The sequence below is a fragment of the Oryzias latipes genome, chromosome 7 (assembly GCF_053564925.1).
Source record: "Oryzias latipes strain Hd-rR chromosome 7, Olatipes_Hd-rR_3.1".
NCBI lineage: Eukaryota > Metazoa > Chordata > Actinopteri > Beloniformes > Adrianichthyidae > Oryzias > Oryzias latipes.
In genome coordinates, this window is record NC_136243.1 from 23,094,743 (window position 1) to 23,114,429 (window position 19,687).

General features: G+C 38.4%; 1 protein-coding gene across 1 annotated transcript; it reads right to left on the minus strand.

Moving 5' to 3' along the window:
- Nucleotides 1-320: 320 nt before the first annotated feature.
- On the minus strand, nt 321-17,062 carry LOC101155194 (rho-related GTP-binding protein RhoA-C). Its single transcript, XM_004070475.5, has 5 exons — nt 16,294-17,062; nt 8,387-8,542; nt 1,929-2,049; nt 1,570-1,700; nt 321-1,451 (listed from the first exon to the last, which is right to left on the minus strand). Exons 2-5 carry the CDS (start codon nt 8,540-8,542, stop codon nt 1,278-1,280), a joined length of 582 nt encoding a protein of 193 aa, XP_004070523.1. The 5' UTR covers nt 16,294-17,062; the 3' UTR covers nt 321-1,277.
- Nucleotides 17,063-19,687: the final 2,625 nt, after the last annotated feature.

Here is a 19,687-nt window from a genome sequence, read left to right on the forward strand (position 1 = left end):
ATGTCTGTTTGAATTCCCAAACTAAAAAACTATATAGTGCTCACTTAACCCTTGTGCTATCCTAGGCACCTTAACGTTGGGAGTTGGGTCATCTAGACCCACTAGACAGTGCTCTGAACCTTTTTTCTTCAATGATTTGTGATCTTCACTGGTGTCCATGGATTACATGAAATCTTTCCACCTTTATCCACCTTTGTCATGGTAGGGATAACACGTCAATGTAAAATTGCAAACGAACCACAACCAGTATTAATTTGTTTTTACCATACCTTATAACTGAACGTTGACAGTAATGGTAGTATGGTTACAAGAACTGCAGATTGGGTACTCACTTGGTATTTATTACTTTATGAAAATGTGATAATGACAAACTCACATTAAATATGTGGGCTGACCATTCTCATGGCCATGTGACTAAAGACTACTATGGCATTAGTAGTTGTGGCACAGTAGTTGCTGGTGCTTCTCGACACTCATAGTTCCATCTTTAAAGCTTGGCGGGGGTGCATTTGTAGAAATACATCTTTGAGAAGAATTAATTTGCTTCCCTCTGATTCTTTACAACCATCTTCAACAATTTTGCTATCAACTCAAATATCCTAAATGAAATAAAACTATACATAGTATATTTCACAAATAACACAAGGCAGTTTGTACTGATTTTGAGAGAAAATGGTCTTAAATGGTTTCTGTGAAAAATTATAACAGACTTCAGGTTCGCATCGATACTAAAGATTCCCATATAGAAGCAAGAGGAGTCCAAATCCTGTTTTCCAACTGTTGCTGCTACAGTTGAAGGGGGGAAAAAAGTAAAAAAAAAAAAAAAAAAAAAAATCAAATATATTTGTTATTGTTTTTTTTTTAAAGGAGGTGTTGACAACATTCTGCTAAAACAACTTTTAGTGTATAAAATTAAAATTGTTCCACACAAAGCTCAGAAATGAGCCTGGTGTGGAAAAAAAAAGCAAACCAGGTTCAGGAGCAGGAAACAGGCTAAAGGTTTCTGTAGCTGACAGATTTGAAAGCATATCCACATATATACAAACATACATTCATTTAATTCAAGAAAAGGAACAACTGTCACCCATCACACCGGCGTGCTAGTGGCAGAAAACAGAGTGTGGTAATCTAGTAAACAGAAAGTTGCAGAAAAACTTTTTTTATGTGTCAGTCTTTCATATTTCCTGAATCTGTGAAGTTAGTACTGTCCATGGAAGCCACTGATTTAATGTTTTCCTAAGTCTGTTCTGGATGTCTACAAGTTGTCCCCAGCCCCCTCACAGTAGCTGGCAGCCCCCCTTCTTCTTTTTCTTGCGTGCTTGCAGTGCTGCTCTCGTGGCCATCTCAAACACATCTCGCACACCATCCTTGGTCTTGGCTGAGCACTCAAGGTAGCCGAAAGCGTCGATACGGCTGGCCATGTCTCTGCCTTCCTCAAACCTCACAGGCTCCTGCAGGATTCATGCACAGACATAATTACTTTTTCTTGGAAAGTTTGGGGACTAAACAAGGAGGATGGTAAATATTGACATGATCTCCTTAGCATTAGAGGCTAAAACAGCAACTTGCCTGTTTCATCTTGCCCAACTCCCTGCGTGTGTGGTCATCATTTCTAAGGTCCTTCTTGTTCCCCACAAGGATGATTGGAACATTGGGGCAGAAATGTTTCACTTCAGGTGTCCATTTCTCTGGAATGTTCTCTAAAAAATGTTCAGCAACAAAAGTGAAGTCAGAACAAGGTCATGGGGAACATTTCACTTTACAGCCAAATCTGGACCATCAAAATGTAACAATGTCAGAAAACGCCTTTTTTTGACAGCCAGCTCTACCATCTAAGAACAGCTGGCCGTAGGATCAGTGAGCAACCAACAGGCCTCTTTTTAATAAAATATTTCTCCTATTCCCTGAACAAGCATTTCCAGCTTTACCTAAACTATCTGGGCTGTCTATGGAGAAGCACATGAGGATAACATCTGTGTCTGGGTAGGAGAGAGGCCGCAGTCTGTCGTAGTCTTCCTGGCCTGCAGTATCCCACAAAGCCAACTCCACCTGGCAAAGGCAGAAAAAAAGTCAATGTTTAAGAGGCTGGAGGAAGAGAGAAGATCTCCTGTTACACCATTACAATAATTACCCCGCATTTTCAAACTTCACTGAAATACATGTGAAGAGATGGTAAACTATAAAACAAAAACAGCCAAAAAAAAAACAGTGTTTGGACCGGAAGTAAAAACCTATTCAATCATTTTTTGATTAAGAGGCTAGTAAAGCAACTGCAGATATGCAGGAGGTCCAATGGGCTTTAGGCAGTTAATCAAACTGGTGGCATCCCCTCAGTGTCTGACCTGCTCCAAATAAAGCATGTCATGATGAAAGCAGATCGACAGAGACAACGGTTAGTAAAGCCTTTCGAACACAGCTTAACATTAGTTTTGTGTTTTCTTTTTTTTCTTTTTACTGTGACCCAAATATGCAGTCAGGACCATAAATATTTGGACAGAGACACATTCTTTCTAATTTAGTTTCTGTGCATTACCACAGTGAATTTTAAATAAAACAACTCAGATGCCATTGAAGTGCAGACTTTCAGCTTTTATTCCATGGGTTGAACAAAAAGATTGCATAAAAATGTGAAAAACTAAAGCATTTTTTTTAAACACAATCCCTTCATTTCATGAGCTCGTACGTAACTGGACAAATGAAATAACTGAAAACAAAATGGTTATTACTAATATTTGGTTGAAAACCCTTTGATGGCAATGACAGCCTGAAGTCTTGAACATCACCAGATGCTGGGTTTTCTCCTTCTGAATGCTCTTCCAGGGTTTTACTGCAGCGGCTTCAGTTGCCGTTGGTTTATGCGCCTTTCTGTCTGAAGTTTAGTCTTCAACAAGTGAAATGCTGCTCAATTGGGTTAAGACCAGGTGACTGAGTTGGCCATTCAAGAATATTCCACTTCTTTGCTTTAATAAACTCCTGAGTTGCTTTGGCTGTATGTTTTTGGGTCGTTGTCCGTCTGTATTATGAACGCCACCCAATCAGTTTGGCTGCATTCACCTGGATCTGCGCAGACAGAATGTCTCTGAACACCTCCGAATTCATAGGGCTGCTTCTGTCCTGTGTCACATCATCAATAAACACTAGTGTCCCGGTGCCTCTAGCAGCCATGCACGCCCAGACCATCACACTGCCTCCACAGTGTGCATGCAGTTTGCATGGAGAGCTCCTTTGACTGCATGTTGTCTGTTCACAGCAAAATCTTCAAAATGCAAGCACGAGTCCTCTAATCAACTCCAGGCCTTTTATCTGCTTCACTCATGATGACATAACAAGGGAATTGCCCACACCTGCCCATGCAATAGCATGAAGGTCAATTGTCTAATTACTTACGAGCCCATGAAATGAAGGGATTGTGTTTAAAAAATGCTTTAGTTTTTCACATTTTTATGCAATATTTTTGTTCAACCCATGGAATAGAAGCTGAAAGTCTGCACTTCAATGGCAGCCTAGTTATTTTATTTAAAATTCACTGTGGTAATGTATAGAAACTAAATTAGAAAGAATGTGTCTCTGTCCAAATATTTATGGTTCTGACTGTAGATCAGGGGTCGGCAACCTTTTTTACTCAAAGAGCCATTTGGGACCGCCCCTAATAAAAAAGAAAGCTCCCGGAGCCACAACCCGTTTTGACATCATTATATATATTATGCATGTATATATTATTCAAAGGTGCTCATTACGTCGATCGCGATCTACCGGTCGATCTTCAATGACATGAGTGTAGATCCCGGGCCAGAAAAGATTTTTTTCTAAAAAGTACTTCTTTAAAATCCAACAGCCAATCAAAATCCTCACTGAGAAGTACGGGACTTGATTGACATGGAGATTGGCCAATCGGAGATCGTCTGATGCATACACCGCTGCAAATGCACATTATGTTCTTTAAAGGATGATACTGCGGCCGCGTTGGGAGGAGTTACTGGTTCTGGTCTGATCGCTGCATGGAGCGATGTGTTTATCAATGCATGGTAGACACTGAGAATGTGGAGAGATTATTATTTTGAAGAGTTCTACTTGGTAATCATTTTTCCATGTGTGAGTTCATCAAATCATCCCAGAGAAAGTCTCTTCTTCAACTCCTGCAGGGAAAGCTGCGTCTGAATCTGACGCCCGTGTTTGCATCTCTCTGACAGAGTTTGAAGCCAAAGCCCCTCCCCCGCCTCTCCACCTGCTTTTCCTCTCTACCTGTTCACCTGTTCATATCTTCTGCAGCTGAGAGTTGGTTTCCCCCGCGCTCCTCAGTGTGTCCTACACAGAGAGCGCTAAATACGGTAGTCGGGTCGCTCCAGCGCAGCACAAGGATGAAAGAGCCGGACGCAGGTTATAGCGGGGATAGAGCGGGTTAAGAAAATGAATGCAGGGCTCCAGACTAACTTTTTTCACTAGGAGCACTGTGGCCCCTAACTGAAAATTTTAGGGGCACAACCAGAAAATTTAGGGGCGCATACCGTAAATCAACATGCTAACCAAATGTACTAATTTCCACTGTATTACTAATAAATACTTTAATAATAGATGCAGAAATTACAATGTGCTGTTTCTAATTCAGTGTCACATTTTATTCTTCACTTTTGAAAATGCAACAACAGGTAAACTGACAGCACCATCGCTGTCATGACAGTACAAATAAGTAAAGAAAACGGATGGAAATTTATCTTTGTGACACCAAATAGGTGCAGCCAAGATGCACAATAAGCGTGTTTGAGATCACCCAGGTGGACGCAACGCTGCGCAGATCACCTGGTGAGACATATTTTTGGTTTTGCTCCAACATCAACTGTCAATCATCACAAAAATATCGCGAGAAAGGGGTGGGAGCAAGGGGCAAACCTACCCGGACACAGCTGAAAACTGAACTGACTGAAAGCTGCCCTACAGACTACAAAACAATGCATTATGGGACATGTGTCCTGATGGTCTTTGTAGTTGAGTGATTAATTAAAATAATTTAAAATACCAATTCATTTAAAAAGGCTACATGCATCACAAAACATTAAAATAATCATAAAATAAATATATAATAACACAGATCATACTAAGGGGGAGAAGAATATTGAAACTAAATTGAATGTTAAGGACAACTCCAACATCCTGTTCTCCTTCAGTCTTGCTGCAGATTCGCCTTCATCTCACAGCCCCCCCGGCCTGGTCTCCCCAACGACCCAGGCGAGGTGCCGGTTCATCTCAAACACGTCTATCGTTGCATTTTCCCCACGTATTTTCAGTGTGTCTAAAACTAATGTTGTTTTTGCTCGAACATGTTTAAAGTTCAAGCCCCGTTAGCTGTCACGCATGTAGGTGTGGGACATTTATTCTCATCAGCTGACCATCTCAGCTGACCAGGGGCGGTGTGCTACCGTATCAGCCGTTCATAAACCGTTTGATGCGCCGCCGTAATCGTAACCAAAACTTAACCTTCCTCCGGGTCTGTGTGACCCAGAGAAAGTTCAGCACGGACTGCATGTATTTAGAAAATTACGAGCGAAGAGATACAGGAAAGTAAGGAACTCCTTCATGTGGTCTGGGGTGAGAGGGGGGCTGTCAGGTGTCCTGCTTTCAAGCCCTGTCATTGTCCCGCCCCCACTGTGATCGGTTGGTCATCTCCGTGCACGACAATGAGAAAGTGTCATTCATTAAAACTGGCGGGCTGCAGTAACATTAAACCTTCATATTAAGGTGGGGGCCGCAAAATATCATCTTGGGGGCCGCAAATCGCCCGCGGGCCGCGAGTTTGAGACCCCTGCTGTACACTCTGGCACTGGTACACTAGCCGCAGGTCGGAAGAACGAATCAATAGTTCACTTACTCATAGCTCAGACGCAATATCAGGTTGTGATATTTGTCTCTGTTTCCTTCCCACAGATGTTTACGCGCGCGCGAATATCTCTAGGCCCTGCCCCCTCCACATATTTTAGCCACTTACAGTGGCTTATTCTTCTCACGCGCAGTGGCCGCCTCACAGACGGGCATCACGCGAGTGTCTGTGCTCGCGTTTCATGAAAATGTGCGCGAGTGTGTGTCTGCCTGTGTGTGTGTGCGCTCGCGTCTCATTGATTATTTCATTGACTATTGACGTGCCCCTTCCACATTTAATGTATAAAAAAATACGGAGGGTGGGGGAGGCAAATTTACTGGTCGCACATGTGCGACTGGATGTAAATTCAGTCGCACACTCTCAAATTTTGGTCGCAAAATGCGACCAAATGGTCGCAGTCTGGAGCCCTGGAATGGAAGAAGGCGGCCTGCTGAAGAAATATTCAATATTGTACACATTTTATTTTTAGTCTGAACTGTCTTTTATTTAGAAAAATCTTTTATTTTATCAGTCCAGCAACCAGCAACCTTTTTACGTGGCTCGTGCTTCGTGCGGAGCTAGCAGTGCATTTGAAATGCCATGAAAATTGAAAAAAATAAAATAGAATTTAATTATTATAAAATACTCATTATTTTCCAAAGTCACAGGGAGCCACAACAGATGGATGAAAGAGCCACATGTGGCTCCGGAGCCATGGGTTGCCGACCCCTGCTGTAGATGTTTAATTCACCAAACTCAGCCATGTTATTTTTCTGAATTTGTTATATTAGCTTTACCATCACTAGCTGCTGAGAACTTTTCAAGGAAGCATAAAGAATTTATTTAGATGTTTATTTGTTACCCTCGTGGGCAGAACATCTTTCAAACTTCAGCTGTTAAAAAGTTGTGAACTTAGGATGTGAACTTGTGCTCTATAAAGTGCCGAACACTTGTCTTTCCACAAACTCATCAGTTTATTGCAAGAAAATGCTTTAAGACTTTTATCTTTGAGGGGGGTGATATCAGGCTTCTGGAAAACAGTGTGTTACATTTTTTATTTGAATTGTGCTTTACAAATAACGCTGACTGATTGAATTAAACACCTTGGTTGAGTAATGGCTATTAGGGAGAAAACCCCCACATGACACCAGCAACTGTGGGCTAAGAACAATAAAGAGGTTTAATAGCCTTGCTGTCAAAACTTAACTTATTTAACAATGCGGTTAAATCTTTTGGTCAAATCTAATATACATTACATGATGGCTTGAAAATCACGCCGACTGCCTCTCTAAAAGCTGTTACCAGATTTTGCGCCACAGGAAGCAGGAACAGGAAATGGGACATTAGTCATGATGTACGCTCAGGAAGGTGGCACAGATCACTTCCTGTTGTTGACTACAAGTTTGTCCCCTTGAAACAATGAAATGAGCCAAGGGTTTTGCTTACAGTACACATCAATGGCAACAGCCCATGGTTAACATCTCACCGGGTCAGCGGTGTCACACAGAAAACCAACTGCTCTGGAGACATTTCTATTCTTTTCTGTCACATCTGTTACTCTGTCTTAGTTCTAATGTCACTGATTCTGCAGGCAAATGTCAAGTAGAACTAATGTGCCTTTAATAATGGTAGTTACTGATGCATTGATGTGCAGTTAAAGATTTATTATGAGATTAATGTGTTCACCAGGACAAATAGTTTAGAACCACCTTTAATGAAATCTATTATTAAGTTAACTATTTATCTTTTCCTATTGACAAATTAATGCCAGTCACATGAAATAATAGAAAAAGCTAAAAAAAAAATCAAATTTTTACACTAGAGTGCCCGTTTCAAATATTATTGTGTGAATCTTGAGCAGCTTTTACACTTAATGAGCTCTTCTGATACTTCCACCTTCTGGAACTAAAATATTCATCCAGCTTTCAGCTCATTCGACAATTCTAATATTAAAATATTTAGCTCCTCCAAGAGATTCCTGTTTGTAATTTGGTTTTCACTCGCTGTTTTTGTTCTTTTTAAAGTCCCACACCAATAATCTTTGTATCCATTTTAAAAGTGTTTCCAGTGGTATGATTGTGACATTTTTAGTAAAAAAAAAATAGTTTAAACTCATACATTTAATCTGTAATCCATAATCCATAAATTTGTTTTTTTTAAACCAAATTTGCTCATTTTGGAGGCCATATTTGTTTATCTTATGGTGTTTTTCCATTAATTCAGCATTTATACACTGTTTTAGCAGTTATGTGTCAGTAGAACTATTTATTAAAAAATAGTTTTGTTTGTTTTCTAATTGGAACCTTTGCAGCTTGTTTTACACTTTTTTTAATATATTAATTTTTTCCCCTCAATTATTTGGCTTCTTTAAAAAAAAAGCTTAAAAATAAATAAAGCTTAAAGCAAATTAATTCAGAGTTTTACTCATTTTTCTTGATAATTGAGTTACCATTTACCATGAACTTTCACAGGAAAAGCAATTTGTCATTTGTTTTCTATGGTTACGGATAAAAAAAAACTTAAATCAGAACGTACCTGTCTGCCATCAACCTCAATGTCAGCAATGTAGTTCTCAAAGACAGTAGGGACGTAGACCTCTGGGAACTGATCCTTACTGAAGACAATGAGCAGACAGGTCTTGCCACATGCACCATCCCCAACAATCACCAACTTCTTTCTGAGTGCGGCCATCTAAACAAGAACACAGAATAATTAACGCATACAGTCTGTCTTTAGAGAATAAACTGTAAAGAAGGATTCAGTTAAGCTAGGGTGAGAGGTGCAGGAACAAAACCATAGATGAAAGTGAGTGCAAAGGGAGAAAAGAAAAGATGACCAAAGTCTGTTTCAGAGCCGCACCCTCTTCCCTTTCCTACATTGTGTATGGGGAGTCAGGTAAAAAACAGAACTGGTGAAGGAGGGAAGAGAAAGGAGACACTGCAACCTTGATACTCTGCTGAGTATGCTAATTTCAGAATCAGAAATCAGTCTATTGTCACTGTTACACAAGAAGCTTGTGACAACAAAAAATCCTGGTGTTCTCCAGCTGTTTAGACAATATAAAATAAAAGAATATACATATATATGCATTTCCGCACTTCCTGAACTGCTAAATATAGCACATGATTTGGTATGCAGTTGTTACAGTAGTCCCCCCCCCCATTTACTTAAGATTTATTGACTGATTAGCATGAAAGATTTCTGTCTCATAGAAACATTTCTTGTTATTATGTCAACTCCATACTTCTTTTAATGGGTATATCACAACTGTAGCATTTTTGTCCAACATGGTTGAAATGAATGAATTCTTTCATCTTTTTAAAAGAGCGTGACAACAAGTGAAATGCTGCCTGACAGAGAGGCAGCCACACTGATCAATAGTCATCTCCCACAGCTGGAGAACAATGGAGAACAGAGGACAGTGCTTTGGCTGCCTGCCATCGACATCGACTCACAGATTTCAAGCTACCTGGACAGACCATCAATCACTAATAAAAACAAGTTTTTCACCCAATTAGTCTTAAGGGAGCCAACAATGACACTGATGAACTTTCATGAAATAACAGGCAGACTTTGTACCTCTTCTTGGCAGCACTGAGCTTTACAACGTGTTTCAGATTATCCTTTCAAAACCCACTGTTGCCTCCACAATTGTTATTTTGCCTAAAACCATTGTATTAGTCTTTGATGAAACCGCACATTTCCTGAATACTTCAAAAGAATAATGTGTTTAGTGCACTGGGTACAGTTCCTGGGAGATGGCAAAATCAGAAAAATAGTTTAAGAAATATGCACCACCTTTATACTTGAATTTGAAATAGGTCCAGTGTAATTAACAGACATAAAGTTGTCCTTTGAGATGATTACATCTGAGCTAGTTGCGTCATTTATGTTATTTGTATGCAAATAAGTAAAACAAAAACATTATATTTGGATTTTATCAAGAATTAAACTATATTCCACAAAGAAAAACTAAGTAAATATTCACACAGCATTTATAAAAAGAAACAAAGCAGGACAATTTTTTGATGGTTATTCATTCTATTTCTTCATAATGAAAGTTGCAAAAAGAAGTCTTTCAGCATCTAATAAATGTTCTTCAGCTCTGAAGCTGCAGTTAGCAGTATCGTCATAACAACAAAGAGAATTCTCATTTTTTATTGTTAAAAACATCAATTCTGGCCTGCAAGTTGTCACTGTTTGCAAAGAACCACCTGTTCCTTTTAATTAAATCCTAATGTCATTGCCAGACTGAAGCTAAAAAATATCCATTCAACAACTCCTCCAGACTCATTACTAGCTGTAACGCAGGGATAAAAAGCACGAGTAAATTCACACTCGTTTGACTTTACCTCTGCAGTAAAACGTTAGTTTGGCGTAAATGAATCTAGCAGCATTTTCTAGACACTAGAAATGAATACCTGGATATGTGTGAATGTTGAAACAACAAATACATTTACATTATATAGAATTCAGTAGAAAGTCCAACAAATGTAACTTTGTTTTTTAGCACTGTCATTCAGACCTATAAGAAAAGATCTACAATTAATTTACATACCAAACAATCAAAATGGTTTGTTTTTAAACAGTCAGTTTGAATTTTCTTTGGGGTTTTTTGTTTTGCTTAAAAAAAATTACAAATATTTCTCACTTTTAGAAGATGCGCACACACACACACAATGCTATCTGTTAGCATATCATACACTATGAACTGAACGAATGGCCCTTTAGACAGGACTGAATTTTTTATATTTACAAGTTCACTATTTGATTTTTTGATTTGATCAATAATTGTTTTTTGCATAAAAATGCAACAAGTTTAAGCAAACGTTTTTGATTAATCAAATGTAATATTTATAGTTAAGATTGATTCAATATCTAACTTATTTTTTTAAACCCAGCCCTATTATTCAATATGACTTTATCATCGAATAATTAAAGGGAACTGATTAAACTGATATATTAAGCAATAAAATTCTAAGAAAAAAAAACAACAAATGTCCAATAAACATCTTGAATCTGGAAAATTTTAAGATACCAAACAACTAGTTTTGTGACAACGCACTGCAATATTTTTTTGAACAATTTCTTTTTGCTCAACTTTTCCTGGCAATTTTATCTTACATAATATGTTTGCCAGTGTGGAGTACTAAAGAGCAAAGTTCTCATAGCGACCCAGTCCTGGACCCAGAGCAGTCTGCAGCAGCAACAGTCAAACTTGCTCATTGGCAAGTTTTAAAACCAAAAATCCTAAATCAGTGTGAAAAACTTGAAGCAGGTTGCTGGGATGAAAAACAATTCCCCAACATTTGAATATCACCAGGTTTCTAACAATTTTTTTAAAGCCATGTCTGTGCTTGAAACCCTTGTATAAACAGTTTAAAACAAACAAGAACAGTGAAAGGCTCATGTACTGTGCCTACATGACAAGTCAGCTGAGAAATATAGAACTACATGTTCAAAATGTTAGTGAATTACTCAACCTTTCCTAAACCTTTGCAAAGTGGTTTAATTTGCCTTAAATTATGTCATTCAGAAGGAACGTGCAGTCCAGAATAATTCTGAAATCTGAGCCAAATAATGAATTTTGTTTGGTGGATGGACATTCATAAACCATTGTTTAGCCTTTGTCTATAACAACAGTTGAATTAAACACACAAAAAAAATCATAAAAAAAAAAAAAAAAAAAAAAAAATCAACAAAGCTCCTGCAAGATCCGTTGTAACAACAAAACCAAAATTAAGCTGAATATTTACCCCAATGAAGAATAGTTGAGCTTTGTTCATGAAGATAAAGTGTAAATACTTAACAGTAATTGAAATTCATAATTGTCATTGAAATATTTTGATTATAAGTATCCTTACATGTGATATGAATCTCTAAACACAAGATGTGACTGTAAACTGTGAATCCTTGGTGTAATTTTGATGAGTTAAGTCAACATATCACTTCAGTGTCCACATTGTCATTTCATTCATTATTTGCCGTCACTGCCTTGGTCCAATAGCTACAGTGTGTTCAGTTTCTCTCCTTTATATTTCATCCATGTCCCTCTTCCACAGCATTTTCCAAGGATTCCACCCTTGTAAAGCATTATCAGTTCCATCATCACCAGCAGTATAGACTGTGGGGTACATTCACCTTGTTTTGTACCTCATTCTGAGCTTCCCTAACCTGTGAATATTTTGGGAGGCAGCTGAACAAGTCAGAACTGAAAATAATCCACAAGGTCAGTGTTACAGAGTGTTGCTAGGTAAACAACAAACCATACCACAGATGTATCTGTTGACCCAAAAACCAAGACTTTACTTTGGAGATGCATGTTAAGCATGTTCAATTTTCTGATTTCTCTTATTTTTTTATTTTGTTTTACCGAATGCAAGTGAAGAACAATGTCTGAGGAAACCTGCAAACAGTAACAGAACCACAAAAAAGGAGAAATGCTGGATTTCACCTTCTACAAATTAAAATAATAATCAGAATGCATTCTATTAGCAAGCATGCCATCATAAAAAAATTTATGAATTTTTCCACTAACATTTATGTACAATTTGACATTCAACCATCTTCTTTGAAACGGTTTGCATGTATACAAATACAGTTACTGGCATGTTGTTAAATGTGTCCATCTGTGTGCAAATAACATGGACTTCTATATTACCCCATATAAGCCAACAAAAGTGTCTGATGGCAAAGTTAAATACCAAAATAGGACAGAGCCACTGAGACTTGTCCCGCCTGATTTATGACAGCCCACACGGCACAGAACATAAGGCAGAAGAAGCATTTCACATGGCTCAGCAAGGTTTTACTGAAGCAAATGAGTTGACGGCACTGTTTGCCTTGGGTCTCCCACTCTTCTATCCTTCCTCCTCCAGGCTCCCACTCTGTAGTGTAATGTCACCATCAGTGAGTTATCGCTGCATTTTCTTTAGAGAGGAGACAAGCATCCTCCTCCTTAAAATTCAAAGTTAAACACAAGGGAAAACTGACATTCCACGTGATGTTCCTGACATGTATGAGATAAACTTCGACTTTCACTGTGTTTTTTTGCAACTTTTTTACCTCTTGCTGATGTATTAGTTTTAAACTGTCTAAAGATCCAGTCTGATCATCTTTTCTTCCATTTTCAAGGGGTTCCCAGTGGTCTCGATTAGGATTATGCCACTTTTAGCCAAAATAAAAAAAACTTGTTTAGGACAAAGTTTCTGCAGACCAGCAGTAGTTCATTAGAAATCCACCTTTAAGTTGTGGGTGGAACTGTTTGTTTGGAGTAGGCCTGCCTTGACTTTCCATCTTCTCTTTGTTTATACTCTCTCTCGCTAGTTGTAGTCTCTCACACCCCTAAACTAACACTACCCGTGCAACAAAAATGGCTAGCAATATTGAAGCTATTCATGCAGATGCCAGCTCAGACGAGGAAAATGAAGATGTTTATGGATCTTTTTGTCTGCAAGTGGATGCATCAGATTGGAGCAGAGTAGGGAGCTTGTGGCTCATCGACTGTAGCACCTACGTCCCTACTACAGGTTGATTCACATCGATATGAATAAAGTAATACGCAGAAATTCAATTCTAAGCATTTTTTTTTAAATATTTCCTCCATAAGAAAAATGCTGCAAGGACATGTTAAAAAACACCATGAACATAATTTTCATTGGAGTGGGTCCTTAAGGGATTTTAACCTCCAATCCAGCTCAAAACTTTAATTAAAACAACTTGAGCTTTAAACCAAATGCCCAAACACTTCCACAACCTACGGATAGACACATTTGCCTTCATTTTCTCTGTGTATGTACTTGCCAGTCACAGACAAATGACTAAGAAGTGAGCACTTTAGATTGGTCTCAAAAATGTTTAGATACCAGCACAAACTGATATTCTGATCATCTATTTGCAGATCAATTTACAAAGCAGATTGAAAAGGTGCACATAGTGCATAGTCAGCCATAATTCAAGTAAAGCACACTGGGGTTATGGGTATTGAACTAAACTATTTCATAATACAGACATTTTCTTCAGAAGCCAAAATGTTTTGTTTTTTTTCATTTATGTAATATAACATGGGACTATCAATTTCGGAAACACCAAAGATACGACAGTTCTGACAAATGTGAAAAGATAACACCTCAGCTGTAAAGCATCTATGGCTTTAAGACCCACTTCAATGAAAATTGTGTGTTTAACATCTTCTTGTGGCATTTCTGTCATAATGAGAGGAAATTTATAGACATTTAAGACTTAAACAGCCTTTCTGAGTATTTATTTAAATCGTGATGAATCAGGAGCAGACAAAAAAATACAGTTGGGAAAAGCTGGTTGGTTTTTTTTTTAATACAAATTACATCCGGCAGGCCACAAGCTCCATGATCAGCTCCATTCTGATGCATCCACTTGCAGATAAATAGATCCATGTCCGTCTCCATTTCGCTCATCTGGCTGAAACCGTACAGCTGGATAGCTCCAATATTGCGCGCCATTTTAGTTGCACTGCTAATACTAGCTTGGTGTTGTTAGGGGCTGTAAGCTAATGGGATGGAGTGTTAACAATGGGATGATGTAAAATGATGCCAGGCTTACTCCCCGCCAACAGTCCCATCCACAACTCAGAGGCAAATTTCTGATGAATTACTTCCACGCTATGTCCTAGAAAATGACACAGGTGTTTTGATTTAGTCTAAAAACAGCATGATCTAAAAATGATTGGAGTGGGATTTGAACAGTGAACGAGGTCGACATTGTGCATCCCTGCAGGTACTATAGACGGAAGGAAAAAAAAAAAACAGATCAATCTTATTCCTATGCGTAACTTTTCATATAATCAATTGATGCCTTAAAACAACAACTATCAGTGTGAACTTCAAATGTTCCTCAGCATTAAACCACCAGTTGTACAATAGCTAGGAAGTAACATGCTTATATGACAGCTGTAAATCAAGGCAAAGATAATTAGGTGCAACTCCAAAGTGAATCACCATCTAGTGAACAAGCGAGAAATGCAGCTTCTGAGCCATGATGACAGCTTTTTATCAAAAGCCTTTATATCAACCCATTGAGCAATTCAGAAGGCTGACCTCAATACAGACAGAAGGAAAACCATCTTGTTAAAAGACTGAGTATAATCATCAGTTAAAGATGGTTGTGTCACAGTAAAATTACATTTAGAAGATGTGCTATAATCATCTTATGACATTTCAAATCCTACTTAATAACAATGTGTTTAGCAGTCACTTGGATTCTAACCCGTCTCAGCTTTTCATCAATTAGAACAGGGTGACCTAAATACTACACACACTTAACATACCATTGTATTGAGGTGATTCACAGGACCATTGCTGCGTCTTTCCTCTAAATTGTTGTTTAAAAGGATCTTTGACGGGAATCGTGGAGGAAGAACTATAGAACTCAAAGTTTTTAAGACTCTAGATAACATCACTTTCTGTAAATCACAGCCACACTTCCCACTTCTCTCCTGTCACAGATAAATTGGGAATTCCCATTTGCGTTTTTTCTTCAGATCACTTGGTGTCCACAACCAAATGTAATGACTTCATGCTTCCAACCCATATATCCTCCAGGTCCCATAAGACAAAACAGGAACTCTTGGCTTCCTGTCCCAGTCCCACACAGGTGGGAGTGTATGTAACCCTTAAGGGGGCAAGTGGAGTGAAGCGTGACAGGGCGCTGCAGGTTTGATTCTAGTTCACACCGACTGCAGAGCGTAGTTTTGTTGTGGGAACATGCCAAGACAAGACAACAGTTCGTTGTGCGATATGAGGGTCTGCTCTACAGTAGCTCAGCACCACAACAAGGGTGTGGTGAGTTAGTGAAAGGAATTTTGTGTTTGATCAGCTAAGCACTTCAGACGAGGGTGGGGAGTGTATTTCAGAATAAATGTTTGTCGACGGCGGAAAATAATTCGACGAATGGTCCAGTTAAAGAATATCCCGACACTACAAGTCCCTACTGTCCAAAAACTGTCCAAACTGGCTTTCTTAAAGAGAAAGCGAAAATAAAGTTTTGCTATGCTACATACAATAGGTTAACTCAGCTCTGTGAAAACCCACAGCTGTACATACTGTACTTAATTACCTCGATAAAAACCTAAACCAGGCTACGGGGAATACATGGTTTACATTTTTCCCAGGATAAGGCTAAGGAGAACAAGGAGGCGTGTCGGCAATTTACGGTTTCTTCCTCTGACGTATTTATTCACCCGATTAAACTCCGAAGTCTAACTGATAAAAAATAAATAAAACTTCCAAGGTGGTACAATTCAAAGCAGGCCGAGTTACTGCTAATCTGATTCAGAGTAAGTTAACGACGACTCCACTCTGCTTCTTTACTTTAATGGACCTCTAAACTACTATCTCTTACTTAAACGAAATATAACTTTAGGTTCTTGCTTAGAAAAAAAAATAAACTGGATGCTTTGCTCTTACCTCTGACAGGGCGGTGCTCTCTAGTTAACCGAGGAGCAGGGTGTTAAAGTCTAACTGCGTTTCGCTGAGCTAATCAAAGTCTGGAGCCGACAAGCCTCAACCGACACTCTCAAGGCCCTCCCATTGTGCTGCGTTCATAGTCCTCTTTAAAACTCGTGTCTTATACTTTTCAAATTGTGAAATAAATAAATGGACTATTAGGAGGCAAATCCCTGGTAAAAATAATCTAAAAACAGTTTTATGGCTATATTTTCATTACTTTAATTGTATTAGTACAATTAATAAAATTTCTTAATACAATATAATTAATTAAAAATATTTGACGACTCAATTGCTGCTATAAACCCAATGGCCATGTTAACATCAAATGCACGTTTACTATCAAGCAAAAAAAAAGCTATATTGTTTTTCTAACAGGGGTAATTTACTTCTGAAATTGAGACTTTAACCGTGATTTCAAATAAAGCTTGATGGTGGTTTCAACAAATGAAAGCAAAGTACGTTTTTTTAACCATTAGTACTACGCGAATGACATACAAGGGTAGTCAACTAACTAACTATTCGCATTTTAAGGACGCATTAAAAAAAAAGAAAGAAAGATTAGGATAGTCTAAATTCCCATTAAACTTGAACGCCTCTTCACGTAGATCTCTTCAGATATTTTGCGCCAGCATGCAATTGGCTAAAATAATTAAACAGTTAAACGTTTAAATGTCTCCTCCTCCTTTACGGTAAAGTTCGACCAGGACAATATATTACTGTGCATTGCATGTGTTTACTGCTTGTGCTTTTATTCGGTTTCTCAAGGAAGCAGACTCCCACAATGGAATCACACAACAGGGATTAGAGGTTTTTAACATGCCATTCTTTCAGTGAGGTCAATAGTTCATTGAGGGATCCCAAAGCAACAACAGCTCCTCAGTCTATGACTTTGGGTATTATGACTCGTCTATGGAATCCACACGGCTCAAAAAGTACTTACATTTTCAAGGTTATTTTCCCCCCTTTGTTTTCTGGTAAGGTGACCCAAAAAGGTTGTTCCTGCTGTAAAAAAACACATGTTAAAAAAAGGGGGAACAAATCAGGTCATGATATAGCACTGCATGAAAAGCATCATCTCAGAGTAATCAGTTAAGCCGTGTATGTTCAGCACCACATTAAAGTAATACGTCTTACCAGTCCACTAAGATACTCACAAATACAGACTTTAATTGTACATAAAAAGATCTAAGACAGATGGAAAAGCAGCCGTTTTTATTGGGCAAAACGGTATAGACAGGAAGTGAACCGGTTGCAAGAGCAAGTCCATCTTCCACTGCACTTTCAGGGGAAAACAAGAGTTTTTAAAAATCGACAAAGACGGTCTGATGAGTGAAAGATGAGATGGTAGAGTTGCATATGCATGTGTAAAAGTATATGTTTGTGGAAAACATGGGGCAATTCTGATCTGCTTCTAAAGTTGCAATTAAGAAATTGTCCCAGCTTGGCTAAAAAAAAAAAGCCAAATTGAAGAGCTTTGCAAAAAACAAGTCTAGAAGTTATTTTTTTACACTATTCTACCTCATCAAAATATTCTTACACTGGTCTTTTTTTTGACCGTTACACATTAAAGTAAGGACACAAGGTCAGGTCACCCAATGTGTCCCAGAGGAAGTTAATTCATGAGAATCCTTAAAACCATTCTATTCAAAACACTTTGAAACAGAGGACACACTGTCCTCTAGTGGTGATCTGTTAATGATCCTGCCAAAGCAAATCTATGTGGGCCATAAAGGTTTGAAGGAAATATGTAGATGGAAAGGGTAACAAAAACCAGCACACGTGCAAGCTTGATTTACTTAAATCTATGGTCTCTGTTATTGAGCTCATAACATATAGTTCATAACTTTTTAAAGACGAAAGTGTGATAAAGCTGTTTGCTTTTACATGAGATAAAGGACTTCTGCTGGGATGGATTGGAATTCTGTTGTACTCTGCTGCTACACGATTGACAGCTGAACTGAATCTGACACAGGGGGAATAAAAATTGCTTGAATGATTTAAAAAAATCTTTTTCCCTCCTCACGTAACCTTCTTTTTGTGCAAGTAGACTAAAATACACTCTAAAAGTGTCACTGTGGCTATGTCCGATTTACTGCCCTAATAACTAAATCTCTATATTGTGCAGCACTATGTTGTGTGCAATTTGCTTTATTTCTTAAAACATTTTTTTCCTAAATCCTGGACATTTACAGTCTGCCAACCTTCATTAATGAAAGCAAATTTATTTCTTATCTGAAAAGCTGTGAATCCCTTTGGAACTGATAAAACGGAAGCTGTATTTGTCTGAAATGACCAAGATATGAAGCCAAATATCTTTTGAATTAACTAAGTCCAGCTACACTGGAGAACAGAAACTAAAAATAGCCAAAGCTCACAAGATTCTTTCCACCATTCAACTTTCTCTGTAAATATGTATAATGACAACTTACCAAATCCACAAGACATGATTTTTTAAATATTAACCAAATGGGACTCAAACCATATTTAACCCTTGTGCTATCTTAGATGACCCCACCCTTGCATTGATGTGTTCTCCCTACCATGACAAAGGTGGATAAAGGTGGAAAGATTTCATGTAATCCATGGAAACCAGTGAAGATCACAAATCATTGAAGAAAAAAGGTTCAGCACACTGTCTAGTGGGTCTAGATGACCCACCTCCCAATGTTAAAGTGCCTAGGATAGCACAAGGGTTAACAAAATTGTAAACTCAGAATAATTTTCAAAAGTGTGTAGCATTTTCCTAAGTTCAACCACCACCCTTCTGCCTTCTAATTAATCTAGGTCTTCTTTTTTCTGTTGGCTAGAATGTGTTACTTTGAACTGGTCTTTTTGACGTGCCACAAGCCACCAATACACCCTCCACCGATGGGGTTGCAGACAGTGTCCTCCAGCTCAAAAGAAGTGTTGTCTGTTTCTCATACTTGCACGAGCTGCTGCAACTGGGTTGAGCAAATGGCTGGATCTGCTGCATTCAACATAGTTGCAGAGAACATTGATGCTTGCAATTGATTGGAAGGATTGATTGTGGAAGTAAAATGTTTTGCACTGTTTGTGTGTTTTCTTTTCTTTTTTTTTTGGACCCTGGATCTGTTGATGACACACTTGTTCTCAGAAACACCTTCCTCTGTTGTTGCCCCATACCCACTAAGATGGCCTGTTCATTACCCTATGTGCATCACCCAGCCTATTGCAGCTCAAAATCCTCTGTGCTTTTATTCGTAGTACATATTTCTTTAATTATGCAGACACACATATGCTATACTATGCAAGAAATAAATGAGCGTTTAGTCATTTTAACTTAAGTTTTGTGTTATCCTAGGCTACCCTTGTGCTATCGTAGGCACTTTAA